The sequence below is a fragment of the Clytia hemisphaerica genome, unplaced genomic scaffold, assembly GCF_902728285.1.
Source record: "Clytia hemisphaerica strain Z4C2 unplaced genomic scaffold, Clytia hemisphaerica genome assembly, whole genome shotgun sequence".
NCBI classification, from domain to species: domain Eukaryota; kingdom Metazoa; phylum Cnidaria; class Hydrozoa; order Leptothecata; family Clytiidae; genus Clytia; species Clytia hemisphaerica.
In genome coordinates this window covers 22,837-43,414 of record NW_027104322.1, presented here as the reverse complement: position 1 = coordinate 43,414, position 20,578 = coordinate 22,837, and the positions used below count along the sequence as shown (strand labels likewise).

General features: G+C 36.1%; 2 protein-coding genes across 2 annotated transcripts; both read right to left on the bottom strand.

Moving 5' to 3' along the window:
* Positions 1–897: 897 nt before the first annotated feature.
* On the bottom strand, positions 898–8,063 carry LOC136817625 (pancreatic triacylglycerol lipase-like). The gene is made up of 9 exons (XM_067073948.1): positions 7,909–8,063; positions 6,284–6,523; positions 5,348–5,485; positions 4,582–4,737; positions 4,085–4,288; positions 3,257–3,496; positions 2,566–2,680; positions 1,761–1,913; positions 898–1,095 (listed from the first exon to the last, which is right to left on the bottom strand). The coding sequence occupies exons 1-9, from the start codon at positions 7,967–7,969 to the stop codon at positions 1,011–1,013; spliced, it is 1,392 nt and encodes a 463-aa protein (XP_066930049.1). The 5' UTR covers positions 7,970–8,063; the 3' UTR covers positions 898–1,010.
* Positions 8,064–10,924: 2,861 nt separating this feature from the next.
* Positions 10,925–15,704, bottom strand: LOC136817620 (ATP synthase subunit d, mitochondrial-like). The gene is made up of 6 exons (XM_067073943.1): positions 15,545–15,704; positions 13,653–13,749; positions 12,925–12,996; positions 12,159–12,221; positions 11,439–11,480; positions 10,925–11,079 (listed from the first exon to the last, which is right to left on the bottom strand). The coding sequence occupies exons 1-6, from the start codon at positions 15,670–15,672 to the stop codon at positions 11,002–11,004; spliced, it is 480 nt and encodes a 159-aa protein (XP_066930044.1). The 5' UTR covers positions 15,673–15,704; the 3' UTR covers positions 10,925–11,001.
* Between the last annotated feature and the right edge of the window lie 4,874 nt (positions 15,705–20,578).

Sequence of the window (20,578 nt, the reverse complement as noted above, 5' to 3'; positions counted from 1 at the left end):
AATACTAACCCTCAAAGAACACTTTTGTGAAGTTTAATAAAGATTTTATCCAAAAAACTTCAGTTCTGGAACACTGAAGTCGGTTTGTCCGTTGTCGGCCGGTGGACAACAGTTATATTTGGAGGACGGTCTAAGATAGATAACAACATGAAAGTTACTGATAAAAGCCTAAGCCCATAGGAACATACCTGTTTTAGTTTCTTTGGTCTTTGAATGGTATAAAATTTGAGAAAGTGCAGAAAAAATCAGCCATCAAAACAAACAAAAACAAAAGTTATGATTATCAACTTTTCTGTGGTAGAAACACATTTTTTGGGTTGGTGCACATACAGAAATTACACTGGATACTAAAACTAATATTCAGGGAGTGATAAGTACAGTTAAACTACAAAAAAATCCATCAAAAGAAACCAAAAACAACCATAACAGCACACATTTTTTGAAAATTACATCAGCCATGTTGTTTGTAATTTTTGCCGACATACTCATGACGTGGTAACTAACGACAGTGATTTGACGGTCTTTTTGAGGCGCCAGATCTCAAAAAAACAATTTTTGAGCGTTCAGCACGGCCCCGAAAATGAGGGCTAAACTTATGTCGGCACATCAATGGATGACTACTATTTCTCTCCGATGGTATATTGGCCCGCTCCTTTAGAGCTTTAGCGTGGGCGGCCGCCAATACGCCATCGGAATATCAGATAAGCCGCGGCTTTCTTATACTATGGTACGAGATTGAAATATTTAAATTCCTAGTACCCATATAGCGCTTGTAAGATCTCTAATCTTTAAATGATATTCTATTTACAGTTCAAATTAAAAGAAAGTATGCCTAAGCGATGGAGATAAGGCGAATGGTAACTGAAAGGTATTTTAAAATAGAATACCTTTGAAATTCATCAATACAAACTCGAAAAAATATTGAATCTTCATTTCTTAGATTTGTTATTTGAAAAACGGCTTTCAGACTGGATTTTTTAAATATGGACGATGGGGAATATCTTCATCTCTTAGCATTGGTCAACTTCACCACCTTCAATTAAGGTCACTTGATTTTGACTTGTATTCAACCATTTGTTGTAACAACCGATGTATCTGAAAGAAGAAATGATAGTGGTATTGAAATATTTTTGCCGAAAACCTAAGAATTCAATCTCACATCCTTGTGTCACAAACCAATACCCTACAATTTTAGCCGCCCGCTGGCAAATTGATTTTGATTTTATCCCCATTTGAGATTCAATGGAACAAAAAATTGCACTCCAAAACTATCCCCACTGGATTTTTTGAGCTTCGACAATAATAGATTTCCATATAGCTGTGTCACTTTTTTTATGTTGCTAATTAATATCCTCTTCGTGAGGTCAATATCAGAATTGATCAAATCCAGTTTGCTAAAAGTGTATCAGCAAAAATATTGTTTTAAATAAAAAACAACGAACTTCTCTTTCGATGGTTTCAAAGATTTTCGAAAAATTATTTATCATAGGTTGAGAAACAATTTGAAAAATTAGGAAGAAGCGCTTCATTGGTTGAGTCTTGGGGGTTATTCATTTCGGGTTTTTCTCTGTGTGTGTTTTAATCGATGGAAGTCTGATCTGGCGAAAATTAATCCCATTGAAATACACAAAATGACCTGGATCGCGAAATTTTCTGACATTAAAGTAATTTAATGAGTAAAAAAATTCAGAAATTGTCTCAAAAACAGTTCAAGCAAAAGCCCAGTTAAAAGTGAATGGAAAAGAATAAAGTTTATTTACGTTTTTTCAGTGGACATAAGGCGAACAACAATTCCTTTCAAATACCAGATATCCAAAATACGGTCATGTGAGATGCGGATTTTCTTCAGATCTCCAATATCTTGTTGTAAAGCAAAGATATCCCTTACGACTCCTCCTGCTCTGTAATACTTCCTATAAGAGAAAGATCAAAATTCATAGATCATCAAATTTAGGTATTACAGTTTATATGTTATACGGAAAATCAAAAATATTTGATTATGACTCTTTGGCTAAAATAATCATATCGCATACTTTGCTTAAGCATATCCGAGCCTAATTTCCAAAAAAAAGATACACTTATAATAAATACACTCGTGAAGTCAGATACCAAAGATTCACTTTGAAGATCCCCTTGAAGTGTTATTATAACTCAGTATAACTCAGTATCGTAATATAAAGGCGATATAAAGGCCCGGGGGGGCACTCGATTTTGAAAACGACCGTACGTTCGGCCAAAAATCAGGTCTCTAAAATCGGACCCTTACAATGCAGGAAAGTTTTGGCTGAAAATCGACCCTTATAGTGCAATTTTTCGAAATTTTTTGCCCTTTTCAGGGTATTTTCTCAAATTTTACACCCTTACAGTGCACTTTTTCCCACTTGCTCACAAATCAATCCTTACAGTGCACTTTCCAAAGTCCAAAAAACCTACCCTTAAGGGCCGCACATCCGGTAGGTACCTCTAACGTTACTCAGCAATATTCAAAAATTTCTGGATTTTATTCGAGGGGACGTATAAAAGAAGGGGACGTTTATTCGAAGTAAAACGGTATTAGACACTTACCCTTTGAGTGTCACTGAGACAGTCTGTTTTGAGCCAGTTAGTTCAACAGTGACAGTACCATCCAAATCGTTTAAGAATCCTTGACCAGTGTAAAATTCAATACTGTAGTGATAGGCTAAAAAATGAAATAATAACCGATCATAATGCTCGTATTCACTGATAGTAAAAACACAGTATTAATTTGACCCAATCTCGTACCCAGAGCCACTTGCGCAACTTTTCAATATTACTGATGGACGTTGGTACAATCCTGAGTACTATCAGAATCATCAAAAAGTGAACAAAAGGGCTTTGTTCGAGATTTGTCCTGGTAAAAGAAATGCAACTACAATATTTAGGGAGAGGGCGATTTTTGGAGCCCCTTTAAATTTCAATATATTGTTTGTTCCATGTGAGTTTACTGAGCAAATTGTTCTTCTAGTTTTTCAGTTGATTGGACCAAATAGGTACATGGAAAGTTTAACGCGAGGTGTTGATGTTCTTTTAAAGTAGTGCCAGTAAAATTTTGATTGATCCTCGGCCTATTAATCATTATGAAATGACTTTCGATTTCATATTTAATAACCAAAAAATTGTTTTTATTTTCCTTTTTCTGGCTAATGCAAAGGTTCTGGCAAAATAGAGCCTCCTATTCTTATGATTGTTTTTCTTATATAAAAAGATTGGGAATCTTTGAAACACACTCACTTACCACAAAAAGGATAATTCTCATTGGTCAATGTATAATATTTCATTTTGAGATCTTTTTTCGGACGGGCCACGTGGTATCCCATTCTCGGACACCCTCCGTCCGGACAATGAGTACAATGACCATTCTTGAAATCTTCATAACTTTGACAAGGATAACCGTAATACGGACACGGGCTATTGATTGATTCCATGTAGTAACGTAATACTCTGTAATGACTACAGGCTAAATATTGAACTACACCTAAAAAGTAGAATAAAAGTAACCTCAAGAAAATTCAACTTAGAAATCTTTAAGAATTAGTCTAATGAAGTTAATTTTAAAAAGGATTTCTCCATTGGAATTTCTTACTAAAGTAAATATTTTTCATAAATTTCAATGGTTTTACATTTTCTAACGGACAGATAATTTGTAACAAACAGGTTAACCCTATTAGCCCAAGGGGGCTTAGAATATACCACCCTCGATTATGTTTGCTCTAGAAGAGCTATGGCCATAAATATTGGTACAGATGTTCTCCAACGGAGCTACAAAAATCAAAAAAGCTTGGGTTAATACACCTTTTCGATCGTAGTCGCGCGGTCAGGCGCGTACCACTTTATTATTTAATCATCCCTCGACCCAATCCTTTTTTGACATATCTTTTTATTGTCTATAGGTGCGAAAAAAAGACTGGAACGATTTTAGTGAGATAAGCGGACAAAAAAATGCTACGGTCGAAAAGGTGTCTAATAATAATAGGGTTAAGTAAAACAAAATTTTTGGAGAATCCCCAAATAATAGCTAAAGTAAGCAAGTTGAATTTTCAAAACTTTATATACTTCTACTTACTAACGTCCAAATTGCCACAACCAACTTGATCAAAACCTCCGTTAGGGAAGAAATCAATATGTCCCATCTCTTGCGTCGTACCGAAGCCGTTAACGACTAACGTCTTCGCGTCTGTATGTATTACGTCAACAAATTCGGCGTCGGTAGGATCGATACGTCGGTCCGGATGCTTGTTTTCGAAATAAGGAGATGCAGGGTCCAAGGCTAGGAATTTGTATTTAAATTGTTTAAAAGACTAAATAGGACAAATAAATGCTTTAAAAGCTAGTTCATTTTATGATTTCAAAAAGAACCCTTAATCTTCACCTCAAATTCACATTTTTAGTTTAAAGAGAACAAATCTTCCCTGCATTCGATAATATGTTCTTGCCAAAATAGGTCCTTGCCAAAGTCAGTTCTCATTGAATCAGTCTTAAATTTATCAATATTGGCTTTTGAAAAACTTTTGATTTCAGCACGAAAGATAAAAAAATACAGAATTTCAACCAAAATATTACCTGAGATTCGACGTAAGAGCATTCCTTTTCTTCTCAAGTTACGGCCAGCGTATCCCATGACGTGTGCACCAAGTGAGAATCCGATTAACCGAAGTTTATCCCAGTTTATTCCGGTGTCGTTCTTGATAAGCTCAATCATGTGGGCAACCTGTGCTCCTGGATAAAGACAGATTGAAAGATATTTTTTATATTATAGAAAAGATGCGCGTGCCTCTATGCTGACAAAACAGAATATAAAACAAAAGAATTTCTCAAAAAAAATTTGGTGCGCGGTGTCAAAAAAGGGGAGAAAAGTCACCTCTATCGCACTATGCGATGGAGGAATCTTTTGCAATTTATTAGCTACCTCCTTTTGGTGATTAGTTTTGTCCATCGCACTGTACGATAGTGGTGGCTATCGCACACCATTTTGTGAGTTAATGAAATCATCATTATCGCAGTGCAGTTTCGTACTTTTGCATTTCTTAAGGGAACTATTTTTTGCGGACCTAATTTTCGCGGGAACTAATTTTCGCGTTTTTGGTGTCTACCGCGAAAATTAGTTCCACGAAATGCAATTTTTACTAAAAACCCTCAAAAACCTCTAGGAATATGAAAGGGTTTCAAACGCGAAAATTAGTTCCGCAAAATGTGCCGATTTAGTACCATCGCACCGCAAAAATAAGCTCCACGAAAATAAGTTTTCACGAAGATTAGTTCTCCTATGGTAATGTGACAGTTGGTGGAAACCACGCTTCAGTGACGAATAATTTTGTCGTTAACTTACCGACCATTCTCGTGTTACCGACAGCTTGGTGATATGGGAAAGCGGAACCCACATGCCACTCCACGAAAATCAGATTCATGTTTTCATAATTCAGTAATTCATTGATAAACATTTTGACCCACCATCTTCTACTGTTCTCTGTGAATTAAAGATTGGAAAATGATATGTTAGATTTCCCGCGGTGGGAATTCCGGGGGGCGGGGCAGTCAGGTAAATTGACCGACGGGTATGTGCGGCGGTAAAGGGTATGTTTTTCAAAATATCAGAAATGCATTGTAAGGGTGAACTGTTGATAAATACACTGTATGGTTGGAAATTTCAGCAAATCTAGGAAATATAAATTGCAAATTTTTGCTCGAAAATCTTGATTTTTTTGCTCTAAACGAATTTGAAAAAATGCACTGTAAGGGTATGAATTTCACCGATTTTTTTCTGCACTGCAAGGGTAAGATTCTAAAAGCCAATTTTTTCGCCGCGCATACCGTCAGTTGGTAAACCCACTGCCCCCTGGGCGGGAATTTTCCGGAATAAATTGTTGTTCAAACTAAAAACTTTCGTTGGATTGTCAGATTCACTGTTTGGCTTGGGGTTAGTTGGTAAACCCACTGCCCCCTGGGCGGGAATTTTCCGGAATAAATTGTTGTTCAAACTAAAAACTTTTGGTGGATTGTCAGATTCACTGTTTGGCTTGGGGTTAGATATTTTTCCTTATTTTTTTCCACTGCAGGGATAAATATTTCTATTGAAATCCCAAAGAGGAAATTGTATTCTTCCAAGCTAACAAAATCCAGTGGGGATGATTTTGGAATGCAATTTTTTACTATTTACTATAAATTTAAAGAGGGGATGAAATGAAAGACAGTTTATCAGTGGGGCTGAAGTTGAAAAAAATCTAGATTTTTAAACTTTTTATATCATTATGGAAAATTTTCATACCTATATAACCATGTGTTAAAAATACGGTCGTCTTATGAGGATCAAATCCGACCTTCGAAGCCCCCTGAGCGTCAAACTCTTTAATTTCTCCAGTCGGCTTGGATAAATCTTTTCGTGTGTAAAACCAGAATTTAGTTTCCAGATCTTTTGGTCCCCATGGTAATTGTACCAACGCTTCATCGTAAGGGGCGTCGTCACTGAAACAGCCGTATGGTGGGTAACACACTTGATCGGAATGAACTAAAATGAAAGTAAAAAGTAAAATGTAATCCTTGCTGCAGCGGAGGGAAAGACCTCTACAAATCCGCCGGCAGTTTCTATATAGGTCACGAATCCGTTAGTTTGGTTCAAAGCCTGATATTTTTGATGAATTTCCATAATTCGAACCTCTATAACTCGAATTGTCTTTTTAACACGGATAAGTTTTCTGACCCTTCAGTTAAAAATGCCTCGTAAACCTCCCAAAAATGTCTTGACCAAAAGTTTACCGATATCTGAGATTGTTGATTTCTTAAATTGTTAGATTCATATTTCGCACTGAGTTTGACATGTTTTATTGGTGTTAAAAAGGTATACTGTGGGAGTTCTACGCCAGATTAAAAAAGTTTTGATATTCTTGACATCATCTATTTCAATATTTGACCTGTAATTGTAATACGTGAAAATATCTCTAAGCTGAAACACTTGAAAGAAATCTACCGTTGTCAGATTGATTGTAATGTTTGTTTTTTGGATAACTATGAAATGTGAGATGAAATTTGAATGGAAAGAAGGCCTCACGCGAACTGATTGTGTCAGATTCGGGTTAGAGTTACAAGCTTCTTTTTTTGGAGCAAGACTTCAGAAAATAAATATTTTATTATTTTAGTTCACTTTGATCGGATTAATTTTTCACGTTTTCGCAGATTTTTGCTTTTTTCAGAATAATACAAACTCGCTAAATCGCGTAAAATTGCTGAATCGCGTAAAAACTTTTTGATGATTTTTTTGCCTGAAATAAATTAAATCTCGTGAAAATTAATCGAATTAAACGAGATTTACACGCTCTCCTCGGTGTTGAATAACCTTAACTAGCGATAGAGGTTCTACTGAAAAGGTAGTTCAGCAATTAAGGCCAGAAGTTGCATTTCAAGCTTCCAGTAAAATTGATGCCCATGTACTTGGATATACAGTGGAGTCTCCATAACTCGCACACGCACGTGGAAAACAAATTTATTAGAGTTAAGGAAATTCCGAGTTATGGAGTAAGATTTTTGTAGCATTATGAATTAGAGGGACGATAAAAATGTTCAAGCTAAGGCAGTACACCCCCTTCTCAATGGGAAAATTATCCAAAATATCGTCCCCGGTGGAAAATTATCCTCCAGTTTTAGTCCGTACAAATCCTCGCTGCAAATGTTGTGGTATTTTTTCCATCCCCACTGAATTTGCTGATTCGAAAACAATGGAATTCAAATCGACAGCCATAAAAAATATGGGAAAATCAATCCCCATTGAGTTTCAGTCCGTTAATTTTACCCCCACTAGCTGAAAAAATACTACCGGGTCTGTGAGAAGGGGGTGTAGCAAATAAGGCGACATTCAAGTTCGAGCTAAGAAACTATACAGTAAAATCTAAAACTTACCAATATCAAAATACAGCATAATGACCATTAACAATACTGCTGAATTCATTGTCGAAACCATTTTTCTCTCAAATGACCTCCTCTCAAATCCTCAATGACGGTAAATGATTGTAAGCTTCTTTTGATGAGAAACTGGATTCGAATAAACTAAAACTTGTTCTAGAAATTACAATTTCATAATATTACATTTTGCTTTTAGACCTCAAAATCACTCGAAAGTGAATGGTGTTGAATATGGTATAGAGCAAATTTTCATTTATAAATTTGTGAAGTGACAAAAGTCAGAGCCAGGTTTTTCATGTTGATACTTAACTTGGAACAGACTGAACAAAATTTATATTTATGTTAAAGACTTCTTAATTTATGTCAATTTTTATGGCCTGATTCCTTGATTTCTTAACTTTTATTTTCTTGGAATTTGATTATTAACATAGAAGATTAGGCGGAAATAAAAAGATGTAGTGTTTCTGGAAACCGGCCGGGTGAAAATAAAAGTTTTTTCTGACCCGGCCGCAGACATCATAATGAAAATCAAGGGTTGGTTGGTTGGTTGGGTTGAGGGTTGGTTAGCATTTTTGCCTAAGCCCCCGGGTTAAGCTTAAAAGAAGCCCACTTAATCCCCAGGAAAAATTTAACTAAGGGATACTAAACACATCCATCATACCAACTTCTACTCTCACAACCTTTTACAAGCCATTCTGTAATACCATGCTCACAATCATAGCCACTGCAACTGAATAAGACCCTACTGAAAGCTCTTAAATGATTAAAAGGTATTTTTGATACTCCAAAACGATCCAAAAAAAAACAAGCTTTGTCAACATCAATCAAAACAAGAGAGGCATCGTATTGCGAAAACGAGGAACTTGACTCTTTACCATCGTAGAATGACCAAGTTTTTCATTCCCGGAGAAACTTTCCTACCTGTGTTTTTTATAAGCATGCAAAAATTTGAAAACAGGCTCGGAGATGCTTAGGTCGAGGGCTTGACCACAGATTTATAAAACCCGAAGGGTTAGATGTCGTGCTTTGGCTGAAAAGTGTGTTGCAGTTTACGTGACATTACAATAGAATTTCAGCGCTTGACCAATCAGAAGCTTTGCGGGTTTTCGAAAACAATAGCAGCAATAGTTTTTGCGATATTCACTTTTTTTTGCTTGGAAGAGCTAAAAGCACGACATCGAGCTCTTTGGGCTTTATAATTCTGTGGGCTTGACAAGGCTGAAAAATGCTTACAAGGATGCTTATATCCCAAGCAATATTTTAGGGTAAAATTATGAAATCCGTTTAATCCCAAATTAAAACAGGATATAATACATTTGCTTATAAGTGGAATGCTTATAAAAACATGTATTGGGAAAAGGAAAATGACCAACACTCTGGCTAGGTGCAAAAGTAGCTTTTACTTGTTAAGCGGGTATTCTCAATGCCGTCGTGTGTTGTCTACGCAATTAATCGCAGCATTTTTTACTGGTATGCTCGGAAAAAATTAGCGGAAAGATCCCGGAAATGTGTCAGGAATATATCCCCGGGAGTGAGAAAGTTTAGCCATATCCTACGGTATGTGATATTTTAATGAGCTCATGGCGTTCTAAATTTAGAATTTAGAACGCCATGAATGAGCTCCTATCTCCTTGAAAAAGATTTTCTTTTGAGTGGAGGAGCTATTTCATTGGTTCTCCTGGTTTTGCTCAAAATTTTTCTCGGAAAGAGCACGGCGCTTTCTGTCAAATAAAAATTAGAGCCAAAAAAGTGCATATAAAAGCAAGGAAGAGACTTGATTGAATAATCCAAGAAATCTGGACAAGCTGTCTGTAAAAACTATTTTATCGAATTAGTAGCTTACCTTAGCAACTAAAGTTGAGCCTTTTCAAGGGGCTTAGTGGCTAAAATACTATTACTATGAAAGCCCTTCTACAATTTATTCATCCAATTCAAGTGCCAATTGACAAACTCGTATGGAAATAGTTATTTTATCTCAATTAGACTACACCAGAAATTACACCAAATAATCAAATTTATTAAACTTCTCTGATAATTTAGTCAATCGAGTCTCGTCGACCATTAAACTCGTGTGACTTATTTCAATGTACACTAGAATATTTATATATTGTCAAATGTCAAGTGAAACTTGATGAGTTGACAAATTTAAGTTAAATCAAAATTAATCTACAATTTCAGATTCGCCAAGAATAAACAAAGAGTAGGTTGGGGAATTCTCGTGTAAACTGCAAAAGAATATCTCTTTGGAGGAGAGTGAATGCTTTACTGCTTTGAAACCCATTTAGAAGTATTTTGCACTTCCCCATATATGGTTTTTGCCTAATTTCTTTTGAAGAAATTTAATCTGACGAGCCAGTTTCATTTGCTTTGTTGATTTTTGAGAGAAAGTGAGAATTCTTATGAGATCAATGCAAATAAACTTGTTAAAACTCATGCCAAAAAAAATTGCAATAGCAAGAAGAAAATCTGAGAACAATTTGAGATAAATTTTCAGTTTAGATTTTCATGCTACCTTAGAGCTTAAAGGGACATTACAGTAGTAAAATGTAAACATCGCGCGAACCACGTGTCATTAAAGAGAACAATGAAAATCACGTGTCCAAAACAAACTTGTAAAACAATTGAACAATAAAAACTAGCCATATTTGGTTTGATTTTTTATTTTGACATGTGACATTTGTTTTGATTTTGTATCTGCTACATACAGTTTGTTTACAAATTTCGCAAGTACTGTTATGTCCCTTTAAACAAAACTTGCCTTGAGAGGTAGTCGAAAAACTGTCAAATATCGCAATAGAATTTCAAGGTGTTCCTAAATAGTCACTTATCATTATAGCTCATTTCTTTGACTTTGACCACGCCTGATATCATACCATATTTATGATCATTGGGTCAAAGGGTACGATTTGCGATGGTTAAATTATTTTAATTAAAAAAAATAAAATTGAGCCCTCGAGCCTTATCAACCTTTGCAGCCGAAGGAATTTGACACATGAAACAAGGAAAAAAAGAATTGTTATTATGTAAACAACTAATATTTTTTAGTTCCAATTGACGTACAGAAATATACAATAAAAAATTTTAAACCATTTATCTCCATCCGATTTCGCTGATTTCTCTGTCAGCTTCGCGTTTCAAATCTGGGTTGGCTTCCATATATTCGTCAGTCTAAAAGAATGATAGTCATGCAATGAAACAACTTTTGATAAGTAAAAACTTTCACGAGACCCAAATTGTTATGCAAATCTATCGTTGGGTAAAAATTTTCGAATATTTCAGGACAACATGTTCAATACTTGGAAATTTTTTAAGAATTTTATAGATTTTCCTTTCTAGAATTGCCTCGTTAAGAATTTTGCCAGCGTCGCGATAGTTACTGCATTCCGTACATCAAGTAGTACAAGCTTTTGATAAAAAGGTATCTTATCAATATCCAAACATATAGTATGACCAAATTATTATCATGTTAAATAATAGCATATACTTTAGTCTGGTACAGATGAAAAAGTTAAAGTTAAAAAACTTACAGTCATTTCTTCGTATGGTTTTTGTGCTTGAATTTTGGCGATCTGCAAAAAATGAAAGTGGAGATTTTTAATTTAGGTTTGACAATTTAATAAAAGTGATTACTTCTACAATGTGGATACGTCTTCGGATGCTTAGGGTACCTTAAAGGAAGAAATTTTGGCGGGAATTTAATTTGGCGGATGGCCGAAAAAGTTTTTTAGAGGGAATTTAATTTGGCGGATTGACGAAAAAACTAAATTTGGCGGGAATTTAATTTGGCGTTTGCTGAAAAAGTTATCCTTAAAATGTCATAAAAACAGCAAAAAAAATGCAAAAACACCTTAAAAGAGATCATATTTTCAAAAAGTTTATTTTAACGGGAATTTAATTTGGCGGATTGCGGAAAAAATAAATTTTGGCGGGAACTTAATTTGGCAGATTCTGGCCGAATCCGCCGAATCCGCCGAATCCGCCAAATTTTCTTTCCGCCAAAATTTCTTCCTTTTTTCAAAAAAATCGCCAAAAAGATTTTATATAGTTCCAAGAATATATCCTTTAAGCTCGAACAGGGCATAAAATTAGCGCCCGATAACGTGGGAATACCATGGAAATTTTTTCTTTAAACTGAAATAGCCCTCAAACGTGGTTAGATAAAAAAGGTATAAAATCAACATTCAAACTGGTTCAAACAGGTTCAAACGGCTGGATTAAAAACAATAAAAGTGCTTTCAAAAAAATACCTCTTGTTGAAGCTTAGCAATCGTGTCTTTAGTAATTTTGGATGTTTGTGCGATTTCAGCCTCCTAAAATAAAGATCAATGAAGAGAACTAAATACTTTTTAGTGTGTTCTAAATAATTGGTGCCAGACTCTAGTTATCTTAAGATATACAACAAAGATGAATGTACTATGAAGGGCTATAAAGCTGCATTTACTATTTTTTTTGTGTTCTATATGATTGTAGCTGGGTGATCCGTCTACTCTGTTCGTGTGATTTCGAAGTATAACATTTCGTTAAAACGAATAATTATATAGAAATAACAGAGTAGCCGGGTATTTTTGTAGATGCCAAATCTGGTCGCATAATTTTATTGGCTGATAAACAATTGTTGAAATCACGTGATATTATTGTTTTGATTTTAAGTGCGTGACCCTGATTGGTTAACCTTATCAACGGCTTTTTGGCACGAAATTCAAACCAAATGTAAACATATTCAAACTGGGTCAAAAAAACCAAAAAACCATACTCTCAATGAGTAGCTTCTGATGGGATTTTTGCTTATGTGGTGTAAGTTTGAATAGAGAGTATGGATCTCCAGACTAATATGATTGATACTCGCACAAGTAATATTGATAACTATTAACTCAAACAAGTTTTATGGCCCCTTCAGTTAACAATCAAATGCCTTATAAACGTTAAAAACGTTCCTCCACAACTAAAACAAATTGTGTCCAGGAAATTTAGTTTGAAAGTCCATGAATAAAAACAGAAAAACTGAATTCTTACAATAGCTTTTTCTTTAGCTACGATCGATGCTGATTCAACATCTTCTGGGTATGGGACACTCACTTTTTGGTACTAAAACAAGAATATGATAAAATTTGAAACAGAGGCATCAAAAATACTTGTCACCCTGTAGCCATACTTGCAGTCTTTCAAAGGGAAGAATTTTTTTTACTTTGCAGATACCCAACTTTGGTTCTGAGAAAGGAGTTTATTTTACCAAAATGAGGTACACAATTTTGTAAATTTCAGTTTTGGCTTGAAAACACTAGAAACATGTACTCTTAGGTGCCAAATAAACGGGGGGGGGGGGGTTCAAATAAACGGGAGGGTTGGAAAATTTTTTCAAATAAAATAAACGGGGGGACCTAATTGGGTTGGAAAATGGACTTTTAAAAACCCTAAAAAGGGTCAAAATAGACTAAATTTAGGCTTTTTAGAGTAAAACAAGAAACTTTCCTTTTAGGAACTGGGAATTTTTTCAAAAATTAATAAACGGGGGGGGGGTCCTAATAACGTCCGGGAGGGTTGGAAAAAATCAAGGGGGGCACCTAAGAGTAAGATTAAACTTCAAAAACATTTCCTCAAGTCAAAGCCCCTCAAGAATATCATAAAATCATAATATGACATTATAAAGATGACATTCTTTGATTTTTCAACTTAAACCTCTAAGCCTCCGTGTATAATATTGTAATATAATTAACTTACTGGTATTAAAAGAAAATACTTACACCAGCTTGCATTTTTTCTACAAGAGCTTTATTCTTGACCACGCTGCTATAATGTTCCCAGTTGATTGGTGTTGGTTTAGGTTGCGTTTTGCTCAAACTAAAATGTATTGATTTTTAAAATAGTTAAAAAGCCACTTCAAATATTATAGATCAAAAAGCAGAACACCCAGCTTTGTCACAAACTTCCAACTTTATTTCCTGAAAATATTTAATTTCCAACTCCTATACAAAGACATTGACAAAAAAGGGAAGCCAATCTGAAATCTTGAGGAAATTTTTTCAACAAAATCTGGAATAATAGTGATGCATATCTTCTGGAATGCCTGAGTTTGAGTCTATGTCTTTATGTAGGAGAAGGAAATTTTAAACATTTTCAGGAAAATCCAAAATGAACATTTCAATGGCTGCTGGACATGTAACCTTAAATTTAATAATGATATTAAACATAATAATTATGCATGACATAACTCAGCATCACTTATGATTTAGGATATATCCATTTTACCACCCACAGATTTTGTAAATCAGGTTTGTTTTGATTTCACATTGTATCTTAATGACCAGCCAGGTAATTCATTCGAGGGCTGTGCAAGTTATTCGACTTCACAACGGTACCCCCCCCCATGATGAAAAGTGAACGTACACAGTCACAAATGGACTTGACCCCCTTCTCGCCAGTTTTCAGATCCTGGTAGATTTCATTGAGATCTCGGGGCAGCACCTTTCCTTTTCCGAAGGGCAGGGGCAGAAAAAGTTGTATCAGTGCCCTCAGGGGCAGACAGACTTTCTGAACTTTGGAAACCCAAGCAAACACACATAATCAACTTACCATAAAAACTCTTTCACAGGCTCTAAAGACTTTCAAAACTACTAAAAACCACATCAAAACATCCAGCCAACAGCCATTTTGTTTCTAAATGAATCTATGTTTTCATTTTCATTTATTTTCCTTTTTGTTGCAGAGTCAGCTTTTACCATAAATTATGCGTGTGCATCGAAATTATCAAAATGCGCGCAAAAATACTGCTAAGTAATACGCTGAAAGCTAGCCAATCAGCTTGAACCTGCAGTGCAGGGTAAAATGTCCCTGCAGGGAAAAATGTCCCTGCAGGCGAGTTACCTGCGCCAAGCGTTAAACAAGCAGCAAAAATATCATAAACTAGACTGTGAAACAATGTTTAACGCAATTGGATTCCCAGGCTACGCCAACGTCCACCATCTTTTCTTCTGAACTGTTCCGAAAATGATTTTGACAAGATTACGGCGGCCAAAATAAGTTTACATCCAAACGACCCCCCTTTTTAATAAAACACGGCCTTCCGCCCTGAAAAATAACACCCTCAACACTATTGAACATCTCAATCGCAGTACCAAAACAAAGCGCAAAAAATACCCCTTAAAATTTTGCGCCACGGCACTATCTCAGGGGCTGGTCAACTTTTCAGGGGCTGGATTTCTAAAATCAAAAATCGTCTTGGGGGCGGCTACGCCGCCTTCTGAAAACTGGCCTTCTTCCGTTCTTTTTTTTCATTTGCTTTTTACCGACCCCCAACCTCCTTGGTTAGGGACATAATTTTTGAATTTTTGAATGCTTTTTGAAACACAGAGTTTTTCCCAATAGTATAGCCTTAACTCTGCATAATAAAATTTACGGGAAATGCATATCATCATATTTGGACTAACCCAAGGCTTCACATCACACAAGCACTTTTAGAAGCTAAAGTACAGTACTGCAAAAGCGAACAGATACCTTAAGTTTTTGAAAATCAAATTATTCAAACTCAAAGTCATCAATGGGTTACTTTTCTTACACCCTGTACAAATGCAATGAACCTTTTATGCAGGACATGAATAATAATCTGAAAAGTAAAATAAATTAAAAGTATTCATACCTTCCTTTGATAGTTTCATGTCGGTTTCGAAATGCATTAAATTGGGCTGTGGCTGCAGCAGGAATATTCTGACCAAGGCGAGTCCAGTCAACTGCTTTTTGGGCCAATCTTTTTCCAACTTGAGCCATTTTTCCTGGTGATCGATTTGCAGTTTCAACTTCGATTTCCTCGATGTGATGTACCAGACTTTGAAGTATGATAATTTGTGCCCCTGGTTTAACAAACTAAGACATCGGCGTTTGACCACCGACTTTTCCCACACGTCCGATTACTAAAATAAAATCTCCCGCAAAAAAGGATGGATCAAATCCATTTCGAAGTTGGGAAAATGGCGTTTAGCGGAGCAGGGAAAGTTGGTGGTGAGTGGCAAAACGTGCATGCCTTTTATATGATATCTTTTCTTCGGTGTTTTTTATCGTTTGGATATGTAATTGCTTTAACTCTTCATCAGTCCAGTCGTGCATTTGTTCTGCTGTTTGATTTATAAACTTTATGTTCTTGTGGGGGCGGCACTTGGGTATTTAATTGGCTGCTCATATATAAATTACTGTATAGCTCTGAGTCCCCTGCCCAGTTGGCGACCGGTCCAGTTGGCGACCGAACGTCTTTGAACCCAGAAAAGTCATACAAAAACAAACCTCTGGAGAATTTCTTTTGGTAGTAATCTGCCTTGACCTATTTCCCGTACTGTGTAAAAAAAGTTCTAGAAAAGAACGAGTATAATCCGAAAGATCCAACTTTGCACGGAAGCACATGAAAAACCCGGATTTTTCGAAAAAAATAAAAAATGGCTACCTGTGGACAAAAAAGCTTCGTAAGAAAAAACGCTTCAACTCCCACTCCAAAAAATACTTGTCCAAAACGATGAATATGTTAGAAAGCATTTCTGTAAAAATCAGCTCGATACAGTTTTTTTCGTTTGAAATATTGATAAAAAAGTTGATGCAATCAGCTTCGAAATTTGACGTCCAGTCTGCGACCGACCAAACTCAAAAGATGAAAAAGAAGACTCTACATTGCGATTAAAAAATTCCAGACGCGAAGAGAAAAAAACAGACATAAAAAATTCCCGCGTTTTTATCAAATGAAGACTCTCCATAGACCGCCACTTTCAAAACAAAACAAAAACAAACTTTAGAAAAAAATGGCGACTTGAAGAAAAATTCTGAAAAAACATGCCGAAGGGAAATGTAAGTGAGCTATTTTAAAACAAAAGAACGAGTGTACATAAACGTAATACGGGAAAGCTTATGAATTTTTTTATCATCCTGATCAATCAATACAACCTTACCTGCAAGTAGAGCACTGATTTTTTCTTTCTCGCGATCGGTCGCAGACTGGTACGTCGGTCAGGAACTGGGCACTAGTACCGCTCGCTTCGAAAGTTTTTTATTCTAAGAAGATCGCCTCAAATAAAAAATCAAAACAAACACGAAGAGCATGTTAAAAGTTGTCTAACCGTTGGTCGAAAAGGATTTTCAAAAAAGTAAAAAGTAAGTGAAAAATTTGAATCAAAAAATTTCGGTCGCCAACTGGGCAGGGTACTCTATGGTTCGTTCCCCCGTCACCTACCAGTTACATAGCTGTCAACTCTCCCGCATTAGGCGGGAGACTCCCGCATGCCAAGGTTTTCTCCCGCTGGGAAAAATTCAGCCCAATCTCCCGCATTTTCAGGATTTTCTCCTGCATCTCCCGCATTCCAAAAATTTTCCGATTTCCTGAAAAAAAAATCAGATTTTGTAAGGTGTCACTCACATATCGATTCTTCCCACAACTAACGTCAAATTGACGCTAATTTGAAAACTCCCCACCCCCACCTCTTAACGTCAAAGTTTAAAAATTATCAAAAAATCGATGAAACTCTAAATTTTCTCCTTCACTCTCATCGTTGTTTCGTCAACTCGTCAGCCATTTTTTATTTTGCTACAGCTTGCTCAGGCATTTCACATTTTAATAAAATGGAGATAATTTCTAAACTTTTTTCGGAAAGTTGCCAGAATTAATTATCTCCATATAAGGCCGATGAAATTTATATATGAGTTTAGGGATCCTCGACAAAAAACTTTCGAATGTTTTATCGGCATTGGGCCGATAAGGGGGTGGGGGGGGTCCAGCTACATACCGATAAAAAAACAAGTATTGGGACAAAAATCTTTTCAGCCAATTTCTTTCTGATTTCGTCCACAAACTCCACTGAAAGCATACAATTTCACTTGCTTTTACCTTCGCGCATAAATTTGCAACTTTAAAAGTACAGTTTTGAATTAGCTTTGATGAAAAAACTATTTTTTCATTGGCCAGCGTGTTGCCTTCGAAATGTTGCGACTTTATCGCGTTTTTTTACTTTCGTTTTGATTTAACAATATCAATGCGGGTATGAACAAACTCAATGTTGGTGCAAAAGAGACAAAAATTCAACGATGACGGGTGGGAAGGCGAGATCAACGCGATGGTGGACATGATTGGAGAAAATTGTGTTTTCGAAGATGTAAAAGTTGGTTTCGAAAAATTTTGGCCGATAAGAGCAAAGGGGGGAGGGGGTCTGAAGCTTATCGGCCCAATGCCGATAAAAAATTCGAAAGTTTTTTGTCGAAGACCCCTTACCGTCGGCCGCCCGCATCTCTAAAAAGCACCAGCATGAAAATTTCATTATTTTCAAAATTCATAAATTTTTCATTATTTCCATATTTCTTTACAACTACAACCTCTATCTTTGTTAAAATCGTCTCTACGCATGTTTACACGGGTAAACAAAGAAGATTTATTACAGAAAATGCTGCCGCCCTCAATCCTACAACTGCAGTGGGCGTCCCGACCATATATCTGCCAAACCGCCCTGACCGCCCTTTTAGTTTTTTGCAAAATCTAGCGCCACTGTAGCAATCGATCTTTATTTTTCGTGATGCGAAGGGTTGAAGCGAAGCAAAATTTTTTATTTTGAGAGAGCATGATTGGCAGAAATGGTGGATAAGGTGCTGTTGGGAAAATAATGAATAATGAATAATGAAATCATGCAGCATCTATTTTTGGGTAAGTTCACGACGGTAAACTTCATCGGCCTAAATCATGATCACCAGACGATCTCAATCGAACGGAATCGATGATCGAACTAATCGAAAATTCGAGTGTCGAATGCAATCGAATCTTAATCAAACGTCAAAATTCTGGGTAATATTCGATTGGTTCGATTGTTGTTCGACTGGTTCGATCATCGATTCCGTTCGATTGAGATCGTCTGGCTTTATTCTTGCAGCTTCCAAACATCCAAGCAAGGGGAAATTCAAGGGCCGCACGGACCGTCTAAACAAAAGGAACTGGAGACATAAAACATCGGGCCGTTTGTTTTGGTTAAAATTGCTCTGTAAAATAGCGAAGCGAACGAATACTTAGGTATTTAAAACGAGGAAAAGAAATATGGAAAGTAACATTTGTCAAGGAATAAACGTATTAAAAATCGATATTTCTGGTGAAATTTCTTAGCGTCGCAGACTCTAACCCACCCACCCCTTCGCGTCAATTTGACGTTAGTCGTGGGAAGAATTGATATGTGAGTGACCTCTAAAAGCGACATGGCAAAATTTCCTAAAATTGGAAAATTGGGACGAAAAATTCCCCGATTTCCCTTTCTTGAAAAAAATTTCTTATAAAATCGGACTTCGCAGGGAAATTCCCTCGATTTCCTGACCTTTCCATGACCTTTCCATTCGGAAAAATTGGATTACTGGGGAGAATTTTTCCGACTTGAAGCTCTCCCGCATTTTTGCGAGGCGAAGTTGACAGACATGCTGTTACTACATGATACCGTGAGAGGTACTAAATCCGTCACCACTGCCTAATTCCGACTCCCAAAATAACTGTTATGAAAAAAAATTATATGTTTACAAACATTCCCTCTTCAAGTTGAGCAATAAACTATTGGAAGCAGTTGCAAGAGCTCTCGAAACAAAACATCTAACAAGATAGCTGTAATGTCAAGATGTCAATTAATGTAATTAAAAATAATCACCTTTTTATTCTGGATCAGTTGCTCATGTTTAAAACGATAACAGTTTTGTAATAAAAGTGACTTGTGCGGGAAAAATACGAAACAACTTGGACTGGTTTCCATCAAGAAACAAACAGACTAAATTGTAAAAATGGCGCGAAGTTGAAAAAAGGCGGATGCGGTAGCACTTAATTTGAATAACAAACATCAAATCAATGAGGCGGCAATATCAACGCCCTCTTTACCACCCATAAGTCGGGATGTTTATTTACGGAAGGCCCGCAATCCCACTAGTGCCAGTGTAAAGTAATAAAAACCAGGCTTGATTAAACGTAACGTTTCAAAATGAGCACGCTCGTACACAGACCTCTTTTATATTTTCGTGTGCTTTGGAAAATCAAAACATCTCATTACTTTTTATGATGTTATTACTACTGTTGTCATTTATGACGTGCATATTGCGATAAAAAAATATGTTGTTATAAGAAGTAATTATTGTTATTTGGTTCAATTGGTTCAGTGTATCAAATCTCTTAGTTTAGTTGACACTTTGGTATCTTTGTTGTGTCACAGCGAAAGATTTGTTTTTATTTTAGTTTGTATCTTTGAAAGATCCCATCAGATTTAGGCAGTAGTGTCGGATTTAGGACCTCTCACGATACCAATACATCCATTGATTATTATAAATTGATAGCAATTGATAGCAATTGATAGCTAACAATTATAGATTTTGATTGACAACTGATCGATCGATTATCTCGCAACATGGGACTTGTTGATATCTGGCCTGTATTTTCACTTACTGTAAATCTCTTTGACAACAAATTTGTTTTGATAAATCCCCCAAGTTTATCAATCATACTTTCTGTCATAACATGTCACAATAACTTTCACTGATAGCTGATTCAAAATGACAGGACGCCAAATGGAGAATTAGAGAACGCCCGTCGCCTAACCGCCTACTGCCCAGTGGGATTAACAAATTGCGAGTGTGTAACTTGCCAAATTAAAATACGGGAAAATATCATATGATATATCATTGTTCTCAT

Excerpts from the sequence above, each read along its gene's own strand:
- LOC136817625 (XM_067073948.1), bottom strand. The coding sequence starts at position 7,969 with ATGGTTTCGACAATGAATTCAGCAGTATTGTTAATGGTCATTATGCTG. Across the intron at positions 5,486-6,283 it reads TTTAACACATGGTTATATAG|AGAACAGTAGAAGATGGTGG; the intron begins GTATGAAAATTT and ends TTTAATTCACAG. Across the intron at positions 1,914-2,565 it reads GTCTCAGTGACACTCAAAGG|GAAGTATTACAGAGCAGGAG; the intron begins GTAAGTGTCTAA and ends TTTCTCTTATAG.
- LOC136817620 (XM_067073943.1), bottom strand. The coding sequence starts at position 15,672 with ATGGCTCAAGTTGGAAAAAGATTGGCCCAAAAAGCAGTTGACTGGACT. Across the intron at positions 13,750-15,544 it reads CATGAAACTATCAAAGGAAG|TTTGAGCAAAACGCAACCTA; the intron begins GTATGAATACTT and ends AATACATTTTAG. Across the intron at positions 11,080-11,438 it reads AACCATACGAAGAAATGACT|ACTGACGAATATATGGAAGC; the intron begins GTAAGTTTTTTA and ends TCATTCTTTTAG.